The following is a 21,716-nucleotide window of genomic DNA, read 5'->3' on the forward strand; positions in this document are numbered from 1 at the left end:
GCATCTATGTTGACTAAAGCATATGAAAGTTTGCAGGTTGCAGTTTGATTCTTTTCAGAGTGATTTCAGAGTCAACCACAGATTTCCTTCCCTAAACCTCATTACCAAATCAGATGGGCTTTTCCAAGAATCAAGTATTTTCATGTTCACAATTAATGAGACTGACATTTCCTTCCAGCTTTATGAATTCATTGAATTTAAATACCATTCTTTGCCTGGAATTCCCTAGCAGCATTATGGTGGTCCTTCCACGACTTGGACAACAATAACTCAAGAAAGAGGCTCACCATCATTTTCTTAAGGACAATCAGGAGTAGGTGACAGCCCTTGCCATTTAAGCTGATTTTTCATAATAACTATATGTAGAATTAACAGAGGCCAGGAGCAGATGATACATCCTCTCTACTTTAAAGGTCTTATAAAACTTTTTCTTAGTTTTTCTCATTTCTTAGTTTGATGATTCATAATAGTTGGTCCATTGCAATAATTTATTTTAGATATATTTAGTTTAATAAATAATAGTTCTTCTCCTATGATACTGTGTTTAGAATAGCCACAAATACAGCTCATAATTGATCCGAGAACAGAAAAATATTGGCTGGGCTTTATTATCCAGAAATAGAAAAACCATTTGTGAGGTGATTGAAGCACTTAATATGGTAAGGTTGGAAGTTTAACACTTATGCTTACCTCTGACTGTAAGAACAGTGTATCAAGCTTGTTTAGTTTGTTCAAGGAATGGCAAATAATCAACAAATGAGAAACTGCATGCTTATGGTTTGCATCTGTTGTTGCATCCCTGTAACTGGTGGTACCGAGGCAGTAATATCAGTGACAGCTTTTCTGTTTACCGCTGTAAACCTTACAGGAACAATGATATGGTTTCATGAAAATGAAGTTGTCAGTTTCTGGCAATAGTTTTGAAATGTTTTTGATTTTAGTTTCTGAAATTATTATGAACTGATGAAGGTCATTTAATTGGGTGGTGGACTCAGCTTTACTAAAGGAGGTTGGTCTTGCTTTTGTGGGTTATTTGGCAAGTCAAGTTTCCTTTCACTTTACCTCAGTTGTTTTCCTATCTAAGAATCTTTGTTCATCAAACAGAGAGCTTTCTGATTTTTGTCATGAATTTTGTATACATGACATATTCTGAGACAGCTTTGTAATACTGTTTTTGGGACACAGATTACATTATTGCATTGCTGTTTATGAAGAGTCACAAGTAATTTGCAAAGATGCACCTTTAACCATAGTTGAAGAATGTCCATGTGTCTGCTATAATTAGCTGGGCAAATCCAATCCCTCTTGCCTACTGGGTTCAAATGAAACAATCTAATGAAAATTGTGCATGGTACAATTTAACCATTTTGATTCAGGAATGTTTAAACAGTTTCCCTTTAAAATAGTTTTCTACGACATGATTTAGAGATAAGACATTTAATAAATCTGAGATTTCAGACAAAGTTTGATTCTGGCAGTCCAAAATTAAGCATGCCTTTACCAAATCTCAGAATGTGTAAGCATTGAATTCTGTCGCAACACTGAAACTTATCCAATGATTTCATACCCACTCTATCAGTTGCTGTTGTGATCAGGAAAGTAATTAAGAAATTTTTGTTTTATTTTGTGTTGATGTGAATAAGTTTTATAAGACCTTTAAAGTAGAGAGGATGTATCATCTCCTCCTGGCCTCTGTTAATTCTACATATAGCTATTATGAAAAATCAGCTTAAATGGCGAGGGCTGTCAAGCTTAAGTGCTTGTCAACAAAAGTTGAAATGTAGCAAGTACATGCATTACGTACACACTCCGAGGATAAGCAGGTTCTTGCCCTAACGACAGCATGTTTGGGTATTCTCATGCTAAAGACCGTTGTTCTCTGAGTAGCTAATCAGTGCTCTTGAGTCATTGGTGTTGTCTGAAAAATTTGAGGAAAAATTGTTTCAGATCTAGGCTAGCAGTGGAATGCTTCATGTTCATTTTGTTATGAAAATGTGGGTGTACTGTACCTTTAAGAGAGTTAAAAGCTAGCAGAACTACCAGACAGTACCAAGTGCTCTGAATAAGATACAAGGTAACATGTAGTCCAGCAGCTAGCATAGCTGGTTGCTTGAAGACAAAAATGAATTCAAATTTAGCCAATTAGTTTAAATTATATCCCCAAAAAACCCAAACTCCAATCAAGTTTGAATTTAGTATATTGACAATATTAAAGCCAATGACACAATCTGATGCTTTGGGGGTAAAAAGCAGGAAAAATTGAACAGTTGAGGGAGAACTGCCAAAAGACCAACAAATGTAGGCTGCTGGTCAGAACTCTCTGAAAGGTATCTATGTAGACAAGGAGTTTGCACAGAGAAAAACAACAACACACACCTGGAGAGCAAATTTGCAAAGAGAAAATTCGACAACTATAGAGTCATAGAGTCATAGCGATGTACAGTTGGCTGTACAGCTGCACAGATGTACTGCTGGCTGGCTTTGAAATTTGAATTTTTCAGTAAATCTTAATCGGGGTTTTATCAGACGAGTATTATAGAAGGGAAAGTAAAAGATAGGTTAGAGGAAGAAGTTGTAAATAGTTGTTCGTTAATTATTCTCTGTTATAATTTAAGTAATAAAGTTGTTAATTTTTACTTTAAATAGTTCTTGGCCTCTTGGATTTTCAGAGGGATAAATCTTTACTGTGTTGCTGGTTTAAATTAAGCATGAGGATTTACACTGTAACTTTACCGTTTCAACAGAATGTTATAAATCTCTGGATGTCTCATTGATAGTAAGGAAAAGATGTTGCAATAACTTCATTTTCACCTCAATTTTCTTTTCACAGCATGCAGCTGAGCTGGAACAGAAGCAGAATGAAACGGAAAACAAAAAAGTACATGGAGAGGTGATAAAGTATGGCAGTGTAGTGCAGGTATGTGCCTTCTATAATAACACATTACAGTTACATTGCGCTTTTGCTTGAGAAAACATCCTTAGACATGAAGAGAATAAATGAATGATGAACAAAAAGTAGGGCCTTGGGGAAGCATATCAAAGCAGTGTCTTTTAAAGAAGGACAAAGGAAGAGTGGAATGTGTTAAGGCAGAGGCTTTTTGTGGAGCAAATAACTAAATGAGGAGATGAGATGTTTATAGCGGTTAAAAATGGGAGGCGGGTTGGGAAATAACTTGGGTTATTGAGCTTGAGAGACACAAAGACAAGAATCAATGTTTCATTAGCAGGTGAGTGAAGACAGGAGCAAATGCAAACTTTGTAACCTCTGTCCTCGCAAACCTGAGATTTTCTATGCTCCTCCAGTTCTGACCTCTTGAGCATTCTGCATTGTAATCCATGCACTATGGGTTATGTACCTTAAGCTACCTGAGTCCTTAGCTATGGAATTCTCTTCCTAAACCTCTTTACCTCTCTTTCTTTAAAATGCTGATTGAAATCTTTGATCAAGTTTTTGCCATAACCCCTAATTTCATTTTTTTTTTACAGTTTGCTGTGAAAGTTTGCTTTACAAACTTTCTGACAAGCATCTTTGGACATTGTGTTCAAGGCACTATATAAATGCAAATTTGATGTTCTTGAATTTGTTTGTTCTTTTGTAGCTATTAGTGAAATATCTGAGGTTGATATTGAATAAAATGGTGGCAATTGTAATCAGAGATGTGTCTCTGTAAGCATTTAATACCAAATTCTCCCACTTGTTGTTTGAACAGGATTCAATTTGCCAAAATGTTTCCGCATTTCAAACATATTTCAGGGTGTTTTAATTCTTAATGTTTTACACTGTTATTGATTATGAATCTAAACTGACATGTTTAGAATAATTCTCAATTCCTGAATGAGTGTGGCTGTCAACTGAAAATGTATGTTTGAGAAATGATGTTTATGTGTTACTTTTGCTCAATTTCAGCGTTGACTAATCCACCTTCTTGGCCTAATTTATGCTTCATGCAATTTTTCCCATTTGTGTCAAAATTAATGTGTGATATGCTCAACACTGACCGACTCCTGTCTTTTGGCCATAACAAGTTACAGTCAGCTGCATATTACAACCTTTTGAAATGCATACCGGTTTACACAATGATAATTATGTAGTGTTGGTAGCAAATCCTACCAAATGATACATGTCAAAGCAACTTCTATATAATAATACTTTTAAAAGCAATACAATTGCACTCAATTAATCATAAATATTCTGTACCCCTTTTCATTTTACTTAAAACTGGTGTTTTGGTGGTTACTGTTGCTGGTTTATTATACCAAATTAAATATTTAGTTTGTTGTTCTAAAACTCAATCTGCTGTCATAGTCCTAAATAGAGTAGAGAACAAGTGCTTTGGAGAATTGTTCTAATTTGAGAGCAGAGGGTTGATGGGAGTGGTCAAAGTTGTCAGTGGTGGGGAGAATAATGCCCTCATGCTAATCATTAATTGTTAAGCGATGCACATTAGATCAGTTATGACTTTGAAGCCATTCATGGTTCTGGTGTTATGGTTGGCAGATGTTATGGTTCATGAAGATATCGAGAACTTTAAAGAAAGAAACTTGAATCTTCAAGCTGAAAGTGAACTTTCACGTGTACATGGTGAGAAGTGAAAGTTGACAGAATGATATGGCAAGATGTTATATTTAAAGACTCTTAATGTAACAAACAGACTAACACCATCGCTGACTAAATATTCTTTTGTCAGCAACTTCCACTTTGAATTACAATCAGAACTTTGGCTTTTTAATTCTAACAAAACCAATAAACCCACTTCACATGTATACGCAATACTGTCCCTTTAGTAGTCTTTCAATTTTCCCTGAACCAGTCCAAAGTGATTTTTAGCTCCTGAGAGTTACTGCCATTCTTATCTTTTCCCAGTCTGATAACTTTTAATTCTAAACTGTCTTCCACAGTTTTCCAGATAATTCTCCCTTTCGCACAAATTAAATGAATCCTCCAGCTTTATTTCAAATTCTCACAAAGTTGATCCTTTGACTCCAAGGGTGTGTCTGAATGTTTCAGGAATACCTTAGGAACCCTTTGCTTTACAAAGCTCAACTCTGCAGTAAAGACTGTCACATTGGCTTTGTATGCTGGTAGAAAGACTAAAATTCCTTAAGACCCCCAAGTTTGTTTTATCTTGGAAGTAAATGGACAGTTTAAAGCATAATTGTTTACAACTTGATATTCTGAATACCTTTTTGAGATCTTGAAGACTAACAGGCTAACTAAGGTAAATACAAATGTTGCTGCCATTGTCTGTAAGTATGAACACCTCATACCTTCCTTCCAGAAAACGGACCCTTCCTCTCTTCAATATTTAATGTCCATGTCACAAAGGCCTGTTGCTATGCAGACCTCAGAACAAGTCATATAACTCCATGTTATCCTCGATTGATGACACGGCCCCCAAAAATAACAACATCATAAAGCTCATATTTATAACAGTAGTATGCCAGAATATTTATTTGAACCCCTTAAGTTTCAGTTCCTATCACTAACTGAAACTTATAAGATAGAGAATATCAAAGTTTCTTTCTTGTTTCATCGGGCAATGGAGAATCCTGAGCATCTACTGGTCTGCACAGTTGTTAACACACTCAGTGACTAAGAATATATTTGACACTGTTATCCAGGTATATGAAGGACACATGAGTTTGGAATAGGATTACCTATTTCAAAGAATAGAGACTTGCGTTAGTTCCAATGCAACTTTATTACACTGCAAATCTTGGGGAGTGACAGTGGTTGCAAAATAAGAGCTTTTACTTCTAGCACTGTTGCGAGAGTGATTTACAGTGGCACTAGTTTACATGAAAATTTTCCATATTAAATGTGCACAGGAATTCACAATTGAACTTCATATGCATAAGATTAATATATGTATGTAGCAACAGTCTCTACATACAGAGGAACATATGAAGACGGAACATGAGGAGGCCATTCAGCCCTTTGAGCTTGCTCTGACATTCGATGAGATTGTGACTGATCTGATTTTAATCTCAACTCTACAGTCCTGTATATTCCTGAGAATTCTTCAATTCCTTGATAATCAAGAATCTATTGACCTCTGCTTTAAATATAATTAAAGATTCTATATCCACTGCCTTTTGAGGAAAGGAATTTTAAAGATTCACAACACTCTGATGGAAAAATATTTCTTCATCTCTTTCTTAAATAGATGGCTCCTTATTTTTAAACTAAAACTCCGAGTTCTGCATTCTCCCACAGGATGAATTATTCTTTCCACAACCACCTGGTCAAGTCCTTTCAGGATTTTATATGTTTTAATTGTATAAACTGACTTTTCTAAACTCGAGAGAATACAGGCTTAGCCTGTCAAGCCTTTCCTCATAAGGCAATCTGCTTATTCCAGGCATTTGTCCATTAAAGCTTCCGTTAACTGCTTTCAATATATTAAAATCCTTCCATGAGTATATCTTCTATCCATGCCAATATGTTGCCACCTACACCAGGGACTTTTATTTTCTGCAAATTCTTTTAATTAGTAAATGCCTTCTGGAAATCTGAACACAATACATCCACTGGTACCCCTTTATCTACAGTGCAAGTTACTAATTCAAACGTTCCAATCTTGGGCATCATGGTGGCTCAGTGGTTAGTACTCCTATCTCATAGTGCCAGGGGCGTGGTTCAACTCCAGTCTCAGGTGACAGCCTTTATGGAGTTTGCAAACCCTCCCTGTGTCTGAGTTTCCTCCGGATGCGCCCGTTTCCTCCCATGGTCCAAAGATGTGCTGGTTAAGTGGAGTTGCCATGTTAAATTGCCCATAGTGTCCAGGGATGTGTAGGCTAGGTGGATTAACCATGTAAATGGTCATAGGAGGTGGGTCTGGGTAGAATGCTCTTTGGAGGATCACAGTGAGCTTGAGTGGCCTGCTTTCACACGGCAGGGGCTCTATGGTTCTCTGAATAATTTAGTTATACATGATTTCCTTTTGACTCTGTCTAATTTACTTGAACTTATAACATGCCCTGTTATAACATCTTTACTAGCTTCTAACATTTTCCCTATGACAGATGTTAAGCTAATTAGCTTGTAGTTTCCTGGTTTGTGCATCCCTCCCTTTTGAATTTTCCAATCTCAAGGAACCTTCCCCACATATAATGAGTTTTGGAAAATTAAAACCAATGCATCAACTATTTCATTGACTGCCCCTTTTTAAGACCTTGGGATGAAATGCTTTGTGACCTGGGGATTTGTCAACTTGCAGTTACAACAATTTACTCAGTACTACTTCCCTGGTGATTGTAATTTGCTTGAACACCTCCATCCTTTTCAATACCTGATTTACAACTATTTTTGGATATTATGTGTATCCACTCTAGCGAAGATTGACATATAATAACTGTTCAATTCATCTGCTATCTCTTTATCCTCTGAATACCCCAGACTCAGATGCAGGCATGTTATTCAAAAACTTCTTGAAAATATTTTGACTTAATTAAGTTTGTGTGGATAGTTTTTATTACTATGAATTGCAATTTACAACCTTGCCACAAAATATATGTCATGGGCTCTTGTGAAGTCTATGTTAAACTAAAATAAATAACTGCCACAAGAACTTGCTATTGTAGTTGACTATGCATTCTGGGTAGTTTTATTCTCCTAAAATATCTCAACAATCAGCAGGTGAGATCAAGTTCAGCAACGCATTTGTAGGGCCCTTACTTCCTGCATTCAACATCACAATAAAGGGAAATGTTTATCCAGATGTAAAATGTACTTGCTTGTGTTGAGTAATGCAAGCACAGCTAACTTCAGGAAATTTATTCAAGATGATAGGTGCATTTTCACCTCATGAAAATAAGCTTTTGACACGCGTGTAATAGACTTTGTGACAATTGTTTTGTCTAAATTCATTGTTGTAATTCCTCCAAATTATTGATGGAAGGAACTATTCTTTGAGACCCAGGAATTGCAAAATTGTTCGAATTTGATTGTAGTTCCTTTCATTAAAGACAGCTATCTGAATGATTCTCAGAAACAAATTACAAGTATTACAAAGTATTACAAATACTTGTAATTCTCAAATGCATGTTCAAATGAAGTGACCTTGTACATTTAGCCAGCCATTTCCTCAAAACATGTAAACGAAAGCAGCAGCTACTGAGATGAAGCACCATCAGATATTTTTGATTCACTACCTTTGAAGGAAAGCATTTGCATTGGCAAAATGTCAGACTTAAACCACAAGGGTCTATTTATAATTGCAGTTTAGTATGTTGTACTCAGTCAATGTGAATGAGCTCATGTTATTTTTGCAGATGACTTGTAATGCAACTATTGTTTACAAGTAGTAGAACTACTGAATAACTATCCATTATTGTGAAATTTACTTTTTCATTTACATAATTGCAAACAGGAAAGCTGCCTCCTGTATATGGGCAGTGAAGAGTGACTTTGGCTGTGTTTGAGGATTAATTAGGATAAATGCCAACAACATTCAGAGCTGTTACTGTACATAATGTCCTCAAATTGATTGGTAATGCCTTTTGACCTCAGTGTACACTCTTCAAAAGCATAAAGAACAAGGCTGCAGAACGTAAGAAGAGGAAGTATTGACTAACATGCTAAAGATAATAAAGTATGCAGTCAGATGCTTGCTCTAGTTTTCTGCTTCCTTCTTCTTTTAAGTCTCCTCCTTCCTATTTCACTAAATGGTTCCAAATCTTAATGGCTCCAGTTCAATCGAAAGTGCATTGTCCAAGTGATCAGTCATTATCTGAGTTTAGGCCAAGGGATGGTTTTTTTCCCACAGACCCACTAATGTGATTGTTGAAACTATGGACGATCTTGGAGAAACACTATAACTGGACAGAGTGTCAGGTAACATATCTCCAGGCAGCATTCCCCTAATCTTGCTTCTTCCAATCAGAAACCATGAAGCATTTCCTGTTGAATCTTTTCTAAAGCTATGTTTGTCGTCCACCTCCTTCTCACAACTAATTGCACCAACTATCCTCCAATAGTTACACCTCAAGTGCTTGTTTCCAGGCAACTCTACTTGAGTCTACTCTCATTTGTAAAATGAACTTGAGAACAAACTCCATTTAGCTCCACACACACATTGCTGGGAGACAGACAGCTTCATCCAGATATTTAACATCTTTATGAATGTGAGGATATTAATTCAAGCAACCACAGTCCATCAGTAATTCTTATACTTCGAAAAGATGTTGTGAAACTTGAAAGGGTTCAGAAAAGATTTACAAAGGATATTGGAGAATTAAGCTAAAGGGAGAGGTTGAATAGGCTAGGGCTGTTTTCCCTGGACCATTGGAAGCTGAGGGATGACCTTATAGAGATTTGTAAAATCATGAGGGGCATGGATAAGATAAATAAACAAAGTCTTTTCCCTGAGGTGGGTGAGTCCAGAACTAGAGGGCATAGGTTTAGCGTGAGAGAGGAAAGATATAAAAGAGACCTAAGGGGCAACTTTTTCATGCAGAGTGTGGTATGTGTATGGAATGAGCTGCCAGAGGAAGTAGTGGAGACTAGTACAATTGCAACATTTAAAAAGCATCTGGATGGGTATATGAATAGGAAGGGTTTGGAGGGATATGGGTCAGATGCTGGCAGGTGGGACTAGATTGGGTTGGGATATCTGGTCGACATGGGCGAGTTGGACTGAAGGGCCTATTTCCGTGCTGTAGATTTCTATGACTCTATGTGTATGTACAAACAAAGTAGTTTCTTACATCAGTAGTTTCATACAATTAATTTTGAGGCCTTTCAGCTACGTTCAACCAAAACATTTGCCAGAAAGCCTGTTGCAAGTGTATTTATAGAATGCCATTAGCATGAGGATTTTCAGAAAGGTGAAAATGCACTTATTCTCTTGAAGTAGATTTTTTAGGTTAGCAGTGCTTCCATTATTCCCTCTTCTGGTTAACCAAAGAACTTTTAAATTTAGATAAAACATTTTTCATTATTTTGACATTGAGAGTTCTTTTCAGGAAGTAAAGGTATTACATATCCTCACTGAACTTGATCTTACCTTCTGATAGCTTTGCTATTTTGGGAAAACAAAGCTACCAGAATACATGATCAACCGGAAGAACAATTTCTTCAGGGAAATAAAGGGTCATTTATTCTGGTTTAATATAGACTGCACAAACTTACATGACATTCAGTGGAATGTCTGCCAGAATCTTGTGTTGCAACTCACAATAATAAGAACTATTCACAAATTGTTAATGAAGTAATAATCAACCCAACCAGATTCCAGCCCATCAGTCTATTTTTAGACAGCAGCAAATCATAGAAGATGTTGTTGACACTGGTTTTCTCCAACAGCTTGTTGATACTCTGTTTGAGTTCCACCAGGATCACTCAGCTCCAGACAGTCATAGCATTGCAGCAAAAAAAAATGAATTCCAGTGTTGAAGCGTAGGTGCCCTTGAGATCCAAGCATTGTTCAGGATAAAAGGTGAGGTTGCTATCGTCCCAGGATACCATAGGACTGCTCTCTCATTAGACAGAGGCAACTGGTGATAAATTCAACCTAAGGGTCACTAGACCTCAGGTGAGGGATGAGGTTGAGAAGGTGGAACCTTCCCGGTGATCACTGTGGGAAAAAGGAGACCAAGTAAAATTGAAGCCATTTTGAAACTCTATTTGTTGTAGTCATATCAAGCTTAGAGGAAGATGGTTTGGTTGATGGGAAGTCAACTATTTCAGTGCAGTGACATTGCTGCAGGATTTCCCCATCAGAGTACCTGGGCCTAATCCATCTTCAGCTGCTTTCTTCCATCAGAAGGTCAAATTGCAGATGGTGACTGATAATTGCTCTTTGTTCAGTTCCACCATATCTTCTTGTAAAAGGAAGCACTTTGTGCCTGCACACAGAATGATATGGAGAAAATACAAACTTTGATTGAAAAGTGACAAGCAGCATTGACATACAGGCCCTGGGCAATGTCTATCTTCAGTAAGAGAGAAGGGTCTTACCACCTTCCCTTAATATTTAATAGCATTATCGTGACCAAATGATCCAGCGGTAACATTGTGGAGCATCAATATTGACTAGAAATGTAATTTGACATGATACACCAAAACACATGTCTACAAAAGTAGATCAAAAGCTGAGTATTTTGTGGTGCAAATTACTCACCTCAATAATCCACATGGTCTTAATGCCACCTGTGAGCAACAAATCAAGAGTCTGATAAAATGCTTGCTACTTGTATGGATGTGTGCAACTCCAACCACACGCAACATCATCCAGATAAAGCAGCTACATAATTAGAACTCACCACTTCAGTTATTTACTCCTTCACTGTTGGAAGTCTGCTAGCTACCAACCATTCCCTGTGTCAGTCCATCCTGTCACCATCCTGATGGGGGATGCATGGCTAACATCATGATTATGCCACCCAATTTAACATAATACTCTGGATTTACTCAAGTTGGCTATTGGCTCGCAAGGGTGAGTCTTCCTGCCCAGTCAGGGGCAGAAGGGTCTGGTTTAGGCCATTCAGCTCATCCACAATGTGTTATCATTGCAGGTCAGGCTTCTTTCTGGTCTCTTGTTTTGCTGTCAACTTTCCTTCTGGGATGGTGACCCGCCCCCATAAATTTCAGAGCTTGACCACTCCTGTGAATTTGGTGAGAGAGTAGTTTAGTGTTAAGAGCTACTCATTGTCTCTAACTATGCCCAGAATCTTAAAGGGGTCTGAACGACATTGGCAACAGTGAATCTTTGGCAGAATCAAGCTGATCAGGGCCATCTCAGTGTTGGGAGAAACTTGGCCCAACGTTTATACTTTTGACAAATGTCATGTTGAGTTTCTCACTAGATGGTGCTAAGTTGTCAATTAAAGGGGAATATTACCTGTTAAGTGCCTTAATGGTGAAATGTACCTCCATGATAGTCAGCATCCTATCTAACCAGCCAAACGTTAAGTACGGAAAGCAGAGTGGGAACCATGCGATTGCACGACCTCCGTGTTGGACACCGGTTAGCAACAACTCAAGGCACTTTCCATGGGCACTTGCTACATGCACAACACATCTACAGACATTGATATCCAATGAATGTCAACCTGTAAGAACTCTCATGGTTCATCTCAATCCATTTATAGGACACTTCTGTATTTCAGTGCTGCACCTCAGGCTGTGCCAGCAACTATCACTACAATATGATGTGCCCAGGGGTGTGCCCCCATTTCATGGACTGGACCAGGCTGCATTTTTTTAAAATAATTCAATTGTGGGTTGTAGGTGTCATTGGCTGGCCTGTTCTGGGTTGGCCTTGAGAAGATGGTGGTGAGCTGCCTTCTTGATCCGTTGCAGTCCACATGCTGTAGGTTAATCCACAATGTCCTGAGGGAGGGAATTCCTGGATTTTTAACAAACGACAATGAAGGAACAAATATATTCCCAAGTCAGGATGGTGAGTGCCTTGGAGGGGAACTCCAGGTGGTGGCATTCCCAGATATCTGTTTCCCTTGTCTGTATGGAAGTGTTGTGGGTTTGGAAAGTGTTGCCTAATGAGCCTTGGTGAATTTCTCTAGTGCATCTTACAGAGGTTGCTGCTACTCAGCATCGGTAGAGGAGGGAGTGGATGCTTGTGGATGTGATGCCAATCAAGCACTTTGTCCTGGATGGTATCTGCTTCGAGTGTTATTGGAGCTGCACTCATCTAGGCAGGTGTTCCATCACAGTCCTGACTTGTACCTTCTCGGTCGTGGACAGGCTTTGGTGAATCAGGAGGTGAGTTATTTATTGCAGTATTCCTAGCCTCTGACCTCCTCTTGTAGCAATTGTAGTTATATAGAGTCATTGAGTCATAGAGATGTACAGCATGGAAACAGACCCTTCGGTCCATCTTGTCCATGCCAAACAGATATCCAAAATTACTCATCCCATTTGCCAGCACTTCGCCCATATTCATCTTCATATTCATAACCTTTCCTATTCATATACACATCCAGATGCCTTTTAAATGTTGTATTTGTGCCAGGTTCAACCACTACCTCTGGTAGTTCATTCCATACATGCACCACCCTCTATGTGAAAAAGTTGCCCCTTAGGCCTCTTTTAAATTATTCTCCTCTCACTTTAAACCTATGTCCTCTAGTTCTGGACTCCCCCAACCCAGGGAAAAAATACCTTGTGTATTTACCCTCTCCATGTCCCTTTTGTTTTTATAAACCTCAAGAATGGTAATAGTGGGGGAATCAGTGACGGTAACACCACTGAATGTCAAGGTGCAGTGGTTAGCTTGTTTGTTTTGTATTGCCATTTGTGTGATGTGAATGTTACTTTTCACTTGTCAGCCCAAGCCTGGACATTGCCTAAATCTTGTTGCATTTGAACATGGACTGCTTCAGTTACTGAGGAATTGCAGATGGTGTTGAATATTGTGCAATCATCAGTGAACATTCCGACTTCTGAAACAAAAACAGAAATTGTTGGAAAAGCTCGGTAGGTCTGGCAGTCTCCGTGGAGAGAAATCAGAGTTAAAATTTCAGGTCCAGTGATCCTTCCTCAGAACTGAACCACTTCTGACCTTATGATGGAGGGAAGGTCATTGATGAAGCAGCTGAAGATGGTTGGGCCCAGGACACTACACTGAGGAGCTCCTGCAGAGATGTCCTGGAGCTAAGATGACTGACCTCTAACAACCACAACCATTTTCCTATGCGCCAGATATGACTCCAACCTGCAACCTCCACCCTGGGTAGCCATTGCTAGGGTTTTGCTAGATTTGCACAGTTTTGCTCAGGCTCCTTGATGCCACACTCATCAAAGGTGGCCTTGATGTCGCAATCACTGTCACCTCACCTCTGGAATCTTTGGGCTGTTCGCGCACTAACGTTATGCTCACTCACTTTGATCTGACCTGGATGCTCACACCATCCCTGCTTGCATTTTCTTATGCCTTTTTGTGCTTTGCCCCCTCTGCAGGTAATAGCAGGCTCATATTACTTCTAGAACATAGAACATAGAACAATACAGCACAGAACAGGCCCTTCGGCCCACGATGTTGCGCCGAACTTCTAACCTAGATTAAGTACCCATCCATGTACCTATCCAAATGCCGCTTAAAGGTCGCCAATGATTCCGACTCTACCACTCCCACGGGCAGCACATTCCATGCCCGCACCACTCTCTGGGTAAAGAACCCACCCCTGACATCTCCCCTATACCTTCCACCCTTCACCTTAAATTTATGTCCCCTTGTAACACTCTGTTGTACCCGGGGAAAAAGTTTCTGACTGTCTACTCTATCTATTCCTCTGATCATCTTATAAACCTCTATCAAGTCACCCCTCATTCTTCGCCGTTCCAACGAGAAAAGGCCGAGAACTCTCAACCTATCCTCGTACGACTTCCTCTCCATTCCAGGCAACATCCTGGTAAATCTTCTCTGCACCCTCTCCAAAGCTTCCACATCTTTCCTAAAGTGAGGCGACCAGAACTGCACACAGTACTCCAACTGTGGCCTAACCAAAGTCCTGTACAGCTGCAACATCACTTCACGACTCTTGAATTCAATCCCTCTGCTAATGAACGATAATACTCCATAGGCCTTCTTACAAACTCTATCCACCTGAGTGACAACCTTCAAAGATCTATGTACATAGACCCCAAGATCCCTCTGTTCCTCCACCTGACTAAGAACCCTACCATTAACCCTGTATTCCGCATTCTTATTTGTTCTTCCAAAATGGACAACCTCACACTTGGCAGGGTTGAACTCCATCTGCCACTCCTCAGCCCAGCTCTGCATCATATCTAAGTCCCTCTGCAGCCGACAACAGCCCTCCTCACTGTCCACAACTCCACCTATCTTCGTATCATCTGCAAATTTACTGACCCACCCTTCGACTCCCTCATCTAAGTCATTAATAAAAATTACAAACAGCAGAGGACCCAGAACTGATCCCTGCGGAACTCCACTTGTAACTGGGCTCCAGGCTGAATATTTACCATCTACCACCACTCTCTGCCTTCGACCGGTTAGCCAGTTTTCTATCCAATTGGCCAAATTTCCCTCTATCCCATGCCTCCTGACTTTCCGCATAAGCCTACCATGCCTACTTCTGTTAAAAATCACACAACAGGTAATAGTCCAACAGTTTTATTTGGAAACACCAGCTTTCAGAGCCCTGCTCCTTCATCAGGTGGTTGTGGAGTATAAGATTGTAAGACACACCGCATTTATAGCAAAAGTTTACTGTGTGATGTAACTGAAATTATAATTTGAAAAGGACCTGGATTGTTTGTTAAGTCTCTCATCTTTTAGAATGAACATGTTGGTTTCAGTAATTTCATGTGTAAATTGCAGAACTTTTTAAAAAGTTCCCTGCTCAGTGGACTTTAACAATTGGTGTCATGTCGGCTCATTTAAGGTGTGAGCAGCCCTGTGTGAGACTGTCTGTGCCACAATGGTCAGACTGATTCTCATCTAAAAAATGGATTTACGGAATCTTACATGGATTCATGCTGTGTTTGAGTAAAATAAAATGTAATTCTGCAAGACAAGTTTGTGGGGTGAACTTGTTGTGTTTGTGTGTAGGTGTATGTATGTATGTAGGGACAGAGTTATGAGTGTCTGTGAAAGAGTGTGTGTGAGTGTAAAGTGGTATAAGTTTGTGAGAGGGTGCATGTGTGAGTGTGGGAGTATATGTGTGAGAGTATGAGAGAGTGTCTGCGTGAGTATATGGGTCTGTAAGAGTGTGTGTGTGTCTGTAGGGGTTTGTGTAGGTGTGTGTGTGTGCGTGCATGTGCGCTACGGCAAAGGATGAATGGACACTGCACAACAATCAACAGACAGGAATGTTCCCTCCCATCGGAGAACACTTCAGTGTTCTGGAACATTTGACTTTGGACCTTCGGGTGACCCTCCTCCTTTGGGACAGGCAACAGTGAAAAGTGGCCGAGCAGAGGCTGATAGCCAAGTTCGGTACCCATGAGAATGGCCTCAACCAGGACCTTGGGTTCATGTCACACTACAGGTGATCCCATTGCACCACATACTCACGCACACACATGCACACACACTCTCTCATACGTTCACACATACACTCCCACACTCACACATGCACCCTCTCTCAGACTTATATCCCTTTACACTCACACACGTACACACACACTCTCACACCCCTACCCCCTAGCCCCTCACACAGACAGACCCACATGCACACATACACATATAAGTTTGTGGGGTGAATTTGTACTTGCAGAATTACATTTTATTTTGCTCAAAAACTGCATGAATCCATTTAAGATTCTGCAAATCTGTTATTTAGACTAGAATCAGTCTGACCATTGTGGCACAGACAGTCTCGCGCAGGGCACCTCACACCTTAAATGCACTATCTGGGCCGACATGACACCAATTGTTAAGGTTCACTTGGGAAGGTAACTTTTAAAAAGGTTCTGCGATTTACATATGAAAGAACTGAAACCAACGTGTTCATTCTTAAAGACAAAAGACTTAACAAACATTTCAGGTCTTTTTCCATGAATAATTTCATTTACATTACACTGTAAACATTTGCTATAAATTCTGTGTCTTACAATCTCATACTCCACAACCACCTGATGAAGGAGCAGTGTTCCCAAATAAACCTGTTGGACTATAACCTAGTGTTGTGTGATTTTTAACTTTGCCCACCCCAGTCCAACACTGGCATCTCCGAATCATATTATTTCTGTCTTGCTTTGCTGTTTATACAGAAACAAAGCCAGGACGTTTGTCATGGTGTATTGCATTCTCAGTCAAGAGAAGGGGAATAGTCTTCAGTCAGGGAGTCTTGGCGCAGTAAGGGTAGCCTCCAATATCAGCCCAGGGTGACACAGTGGCTCAGTGGTTAGCACTGCTGCCTTGTAGCACCAGGGTTACAGGTTTGATTCCAGCCTTGGGGGACTGTCTGTGTGGAGTTTGCATATTTTCCCATGTCTGTGTGGGTTTCCTCCCACAGTCCAATGATGTGCTGGTCAGGTGAATTGGCCGTGCTAAATTGCCGATAATGTTAGGTGCATTAGTCAGAGGGAAATGGGTCTGGGTGGATTAATCTTGGGCCAAGGGGTCTGTTTCCACACTGTAGGGAATCAAATCTAATCCTGTTTGCCATTCAAATGTCTCCGGTAACAGACGTGATTTCTTACACTATTTTTGCTCATTACTTCACCCTTGACAACTGTTTATCACGAACATTCTGAGTAAGTTTTATCTGCTTTTGAGTGGACAGTTAAATAATAGTCTGAATAGCAGGAAAAAATCTAGGTTTAAGATAGCAAAAAAAATTAATTAATAATTACAAATGACAAACATGTGAAAACAAATTCAAATTTTTAAACACACTCAACCACCTTCATCCTAAATTCCTGTTATTTTACGAGTATTTGTGTAATTGGTGCAGATTGGGTTATTGTTGTAGTCTTTATCCATTTACACTGCATTGACATTTGTGATCGAAATGGGGCCATTTCTGTCTTACTTCACGAATGCGCTGTATATCTATGTGAAGCTGGTGCACTTTACTCAGCATGTGGTTCTGGTATAAGTGGAAAGTATAGAAGTACCAAATGTTGCATGGAAAATGAAAAGTCTGAGACCTTGCCATGATTAGGCTTTTAAAAATATTTGCTTGTAACAACTTAATCTTTTGTGCCACAGCAAATTATTCAGTTTTCTATTGGAGTCATAGAGATGTACAGCATGGAAACAGACCCTTCGGTCCAACACGTCGATGCCGACCAGATATCCCAACCCAATCTAGTCCTACCTGCCAGCACCTGGCCCATATCCCTCCAAACCCTTCCTATTCATATACCCATCCAAATACCTTTTAAATGTTGCAATTGTACCAAACTCCACCACTTCCTCTGGCAGTTCATTCCATACACTTACCACCCTCTGCGTGAAAAAGTTGCCCCTTAGGTCTCTTTTATATCTTTCTCCTTTCACCCTAAACCTATGCCCTCTAGTTCTGGACTCCCCGACCCCAGAAAAAAGACTTTGCCTATTTATCCTATTCATGCCCCTCATAATTTTGTAAACCTCTATAAGGTCACCCCTCAGCCTCCAATGCTCGAGGGAAAACAGCCCCAGCCTGTTCAGCCTTTCCCTGTAACTCAAATCCTCCAACCCTGGCAACATCCTTGTAAATCTTTTCTGAACCCTTTCAAGTTTCACGTCTTTCCGATAGGAAGGAGACCAGAATTGCATGCAATGTTCCAACAGTGGCCTAACCAATGTCCTGTACAGCCACAACATGACCTCCCAACTCCTGTACTCAATACTCTGACCAATAAAAGAAAGCATACCAAACGCCTTCTTCACTATCTACCTGTGACTCCAATTTCAAGGATCTATGAACTTGCACTCCAAAGTCTCTTTGTTCAGCAACACTCCCTAGGACCTTACCATTAAGTGTATAAGTCCTGCTAAGATTTGCTTTCCCAAAATGCAGCACCTCGCATTTATCTGAATTAAACTCCATCTGCCACTTCTCAGCCCATTGGCCATCTGGTCCAGATCCCGTTGTAATCTAAGGTAACCTTCTTTGCTGTCCACTAAACCTCCAATTTTGGTGTCATCTGCAAACTTACTAACTGTACCTCTTACGCTCGCATCCAAATCGTTTATGTAAATGACAAAAAGTAAAGGACCCAGCATCGATCTTTGTGGCACTCCACTGGTCACAGGCCTCCAGTCTGAAAAACAACCCTCCACTGCCACCCTCTGTCTTCTATCTTTGAGCCAGTTCTGAGTCCCAATGGTGAGTTCTCCCTGTATTCTGTGACATCTAACCTTGCTAACCAGTCTCCCATTGTGAACCTTGTCGAACGCCTTACTGAAGCCCACATAGATCTGCCCTCATCAATCCTCTTTGCTACTTCTTCAAAAAACTCATTCAAGTTTGTGAGACATAATTTCCCATGCACAAAGCCATGTTGACTATCCTTAATCAGTCCTTGCCTTTCTCAATATATGTACACCCTGTCCCTCAGGATTCCCTCCAACAACTTGCCCACCACCGTCGTCAGGCTCACTGGTCTGTAGTTCCCTGGCTTGTCCTTCCCACCCTTCTTAAACAGTGGCACCACGTTAGCCTACTCCAGTCTTCCAGCACCTCACCTGTGACTATCGATGATACAAATATCTCAGCAAGCGGCCCAGCAATCACTTCTCAAGCTTCCCACGGAGTTCTAGGGTGCATCTGATCAGGTCCTGGGTATTTATCCACCTTTATGTATTTCAAGACATCCAGCACTTCCTCCTCTGTAATACGGACATTTTGCAAGGTGTCACCATCTATTTCGCCATTTACTATATCTTCCATATCCTTTTCCACAGTAAATTTTGATGCAAAATTCTTCAGTTGCACTGAAAAAGTCCCAGACCCTTGAACTGCCGCAGACAGTTTTTTTTAAAAAAAGGGAAACTGTATGTTGGAGAAAGTGAGGACTGCAGATGCTGGAGCATACAGTCGAAGAGTGTGGCGCTGGAAAAGCACAGCTGGTCAGGCAGCATCCGAGGAGCAGGAGAATCGATGTTTCGGGCATAAGCCCTTCTTCAGGAATGAAGCTTGTGGGCCAGGGGGCTGAGAGATAAATGGGAGGGGAGTGGGGCTGGGGGAGAAGGTAGCTGGGAATGCGATAGGTAGATGAAGGTGGGGGTGAATGTGTTAGGTCGGAGAGGAGAATGGAGCAGAAGGTGGGTGGAAGATGGACAGATAGGACCATATAAGAGTTCGGTGCCAAGTTGAAAGGTTGGGATTGGGATAAGGTAGGGAGAGGGGAAATGGGGAAACTGGTGAAATCCACCTTGATCCCGTGTGGTTGGAGGGTCCCAAGGCGGAAGATGAGGCATTCTTCCTTCAGGCGTCAGGTGGTTAGGGTTTGGCGATGGAGGAGACCCATGACCTGCATGTCCTTGACAAACGACTTGCTGTTTGTCCAATATCCTGCAATCCACCAGCGTCCCTGGTGCCTAGGGCCATATCTAAAAGCCTATTGTGCACCTGTCCAAGCACACCTGTCCAAGCACTGTCAGTGTAGGGCTGCCCTGTACCAATCCTGATATCTGCGCCAGAGTTGGCAGACAGGAGGATAACAGTTGTCTGCAGTGTGGCAGGGAGTTGAAGGCCCTGCCGATGGGATGGTACAGATATGGGACTTCTCTTCTCCCAGGCCATGCAGTGGTGGAAAGAGCATGAGAACTTACCGGCCCTGGTCCGAAGTGTCACCAGGGTTAAAGAAGTCTCAGCTGTCTCGAAGAATGACCAGCATGAAAGGAAGAAAGTCAATGTGTTTCTCCACTTTGTCAGCGTAAATGCCTTAGGGGACTTAAAGTGTTCAACCACAGGGCAGTAGTGTTGGTCAGTGCTGGTGTCCCAGAGATGTTCTCTGAAATGATCTGCAAGTTGGTGTCTTGTCTCCCCATTGTAGAGGAGACCACATCGGGTGGTTTCAGAGAACATCACTGGGATACCTGCACTGACCAACTCCACCGTCCCGTGGCTGAACACTTTAAGTCCCCCTCCCACTCTGCCAAGGACATGCAAGTCGTGGGCCTCCTCCATCACCAAACCCTAACCACCCTACGCCTGGAGGAAGAACATCTCATCTTCCATCTTGGGACCCTCCAACCACATGGGATCAATGTGGATTTCACCAGTTGCCCCATTTCCCCTCCCCCATCTTATCACATTCCCAACCTTGCAAATTGGCACCACTTTCTTGAACGGTCCTACCTGTCCATCTTCCTTCCCACCTTCTGCTCCACCCTCCTCTCTGACCTATCACTTTCACCCCCACTTTCATCTACTATCACATTAATGGCTACCTTCCCCCCAGCCCCACCACCCTCCCATTTATCTCTCAGCGCCCTTGGCCCACAAGCCTCTTTCCTGAAGAAGGGCTTATGCCTGAAACATCAATTCTCTTGCTCCTCGGATACTGCCTGACCTGTTGTGCTTTTCCAGCATCACACTTTTTGAAACTGTATGTTAGTCTTCATAGCGAGAGGATTTGAGTACAGAAACAAGGATGTCTTTCCATAGGGCATTGGTGAGGCCACACCTAGAACGTTGTGTGCGGTTTTGGTCCCCTTATTTCAGGAAGGAAATTTTTGTGACAAATGGAGTGCAGGAAAGATTGATCAAATTGATTCCTGGGATGACAGAACTGATGTATGAGGAGAGATTGAATCAGTTAGGACTGCATTCATTGGAGTTTAGAAAAATGGGGGGGGGTATCTCATAGAAATCTATAAAATTCTAATGAGATCGACAGGTTAAATGCAGGACAAATTCTATCAAGGTGGAGGAGCCCAGAACTAGGGATCATAGTTTAACAATAAAGCATAAACCTTTTTGAACTAAGGGGAAGGGAAATTTTGTTATCCAGAGAGTGCTGATCCAATGCCAGAGAAGGTGATTGAGGCTAAAATATTATGTGTTTTCAAGAACGAGGTATATATATCTTGTGGCTAAAGGGATCAAGGAATATGGGGGAAGATGGGATTTCGGTATTGAGCCCGATGGTTCCCCACGACCAGATTGAATGGCAGAGCAGGGTCAAGGAGTCAAATAACCTACTCCTGCTCCTATCTTCTCGATTTCAGTGTTTCTATTCTAATAGCTTGGGATTTGGCAAAGATTCAGGAGAACAGGAATGGACTGGACAGAAAGTCTGCCCCACCCTAAGACAACTTTTAAGAATTTATGGCTGCTAAATTTCAGAG

General features: G+C 40.9%; 1 protein-coding gene across 2 annotated transcripts in view; it reads left to right on the top strand.

Annotated features, from left to right (window-relative positions):
- The window catches only part of itpr3 (inositol 1,4,5-trisphosphate receptor, type 3), a 277,430-nt gene that overhangs the window by 82,666 nt on the left and 173,048 nt on the right, over positions 1-21,716 (top strand). For both annotated transcript variants that reach the window (XM_043716798.2, XM_043716799.2), the window contains exon 4: positions 2,831-2,917. In XM_043716798.2, coding sequence (XP_043572733.1) covers positions 2,831-2,917 — 87 coding nt within the window. The remainder of the gene's footprint in view (positions 1-2,830; positions 2,918-21,716) is intronic.

The sequence above is a fragment of the Chiloscyllium plagiosum genome, unplaced genomic scaffold (assembly GCF_037043375.1).
Source record: "Chiloscyllium plagiosum isolate Xiang-an unplaced genomic scaffold, Cpla_swu_hap1 HiC_scaffold_26, whole genome shotgun sequence".
In the NCBI taxonomy this organism is placed as follows: Eukaryota; Metazoa; Chordata; class Chondrichthyes; order Orectolobiformes; family Hemiscylliidae; genus Chiloscyllium; species Chiloscyllium plagiosum.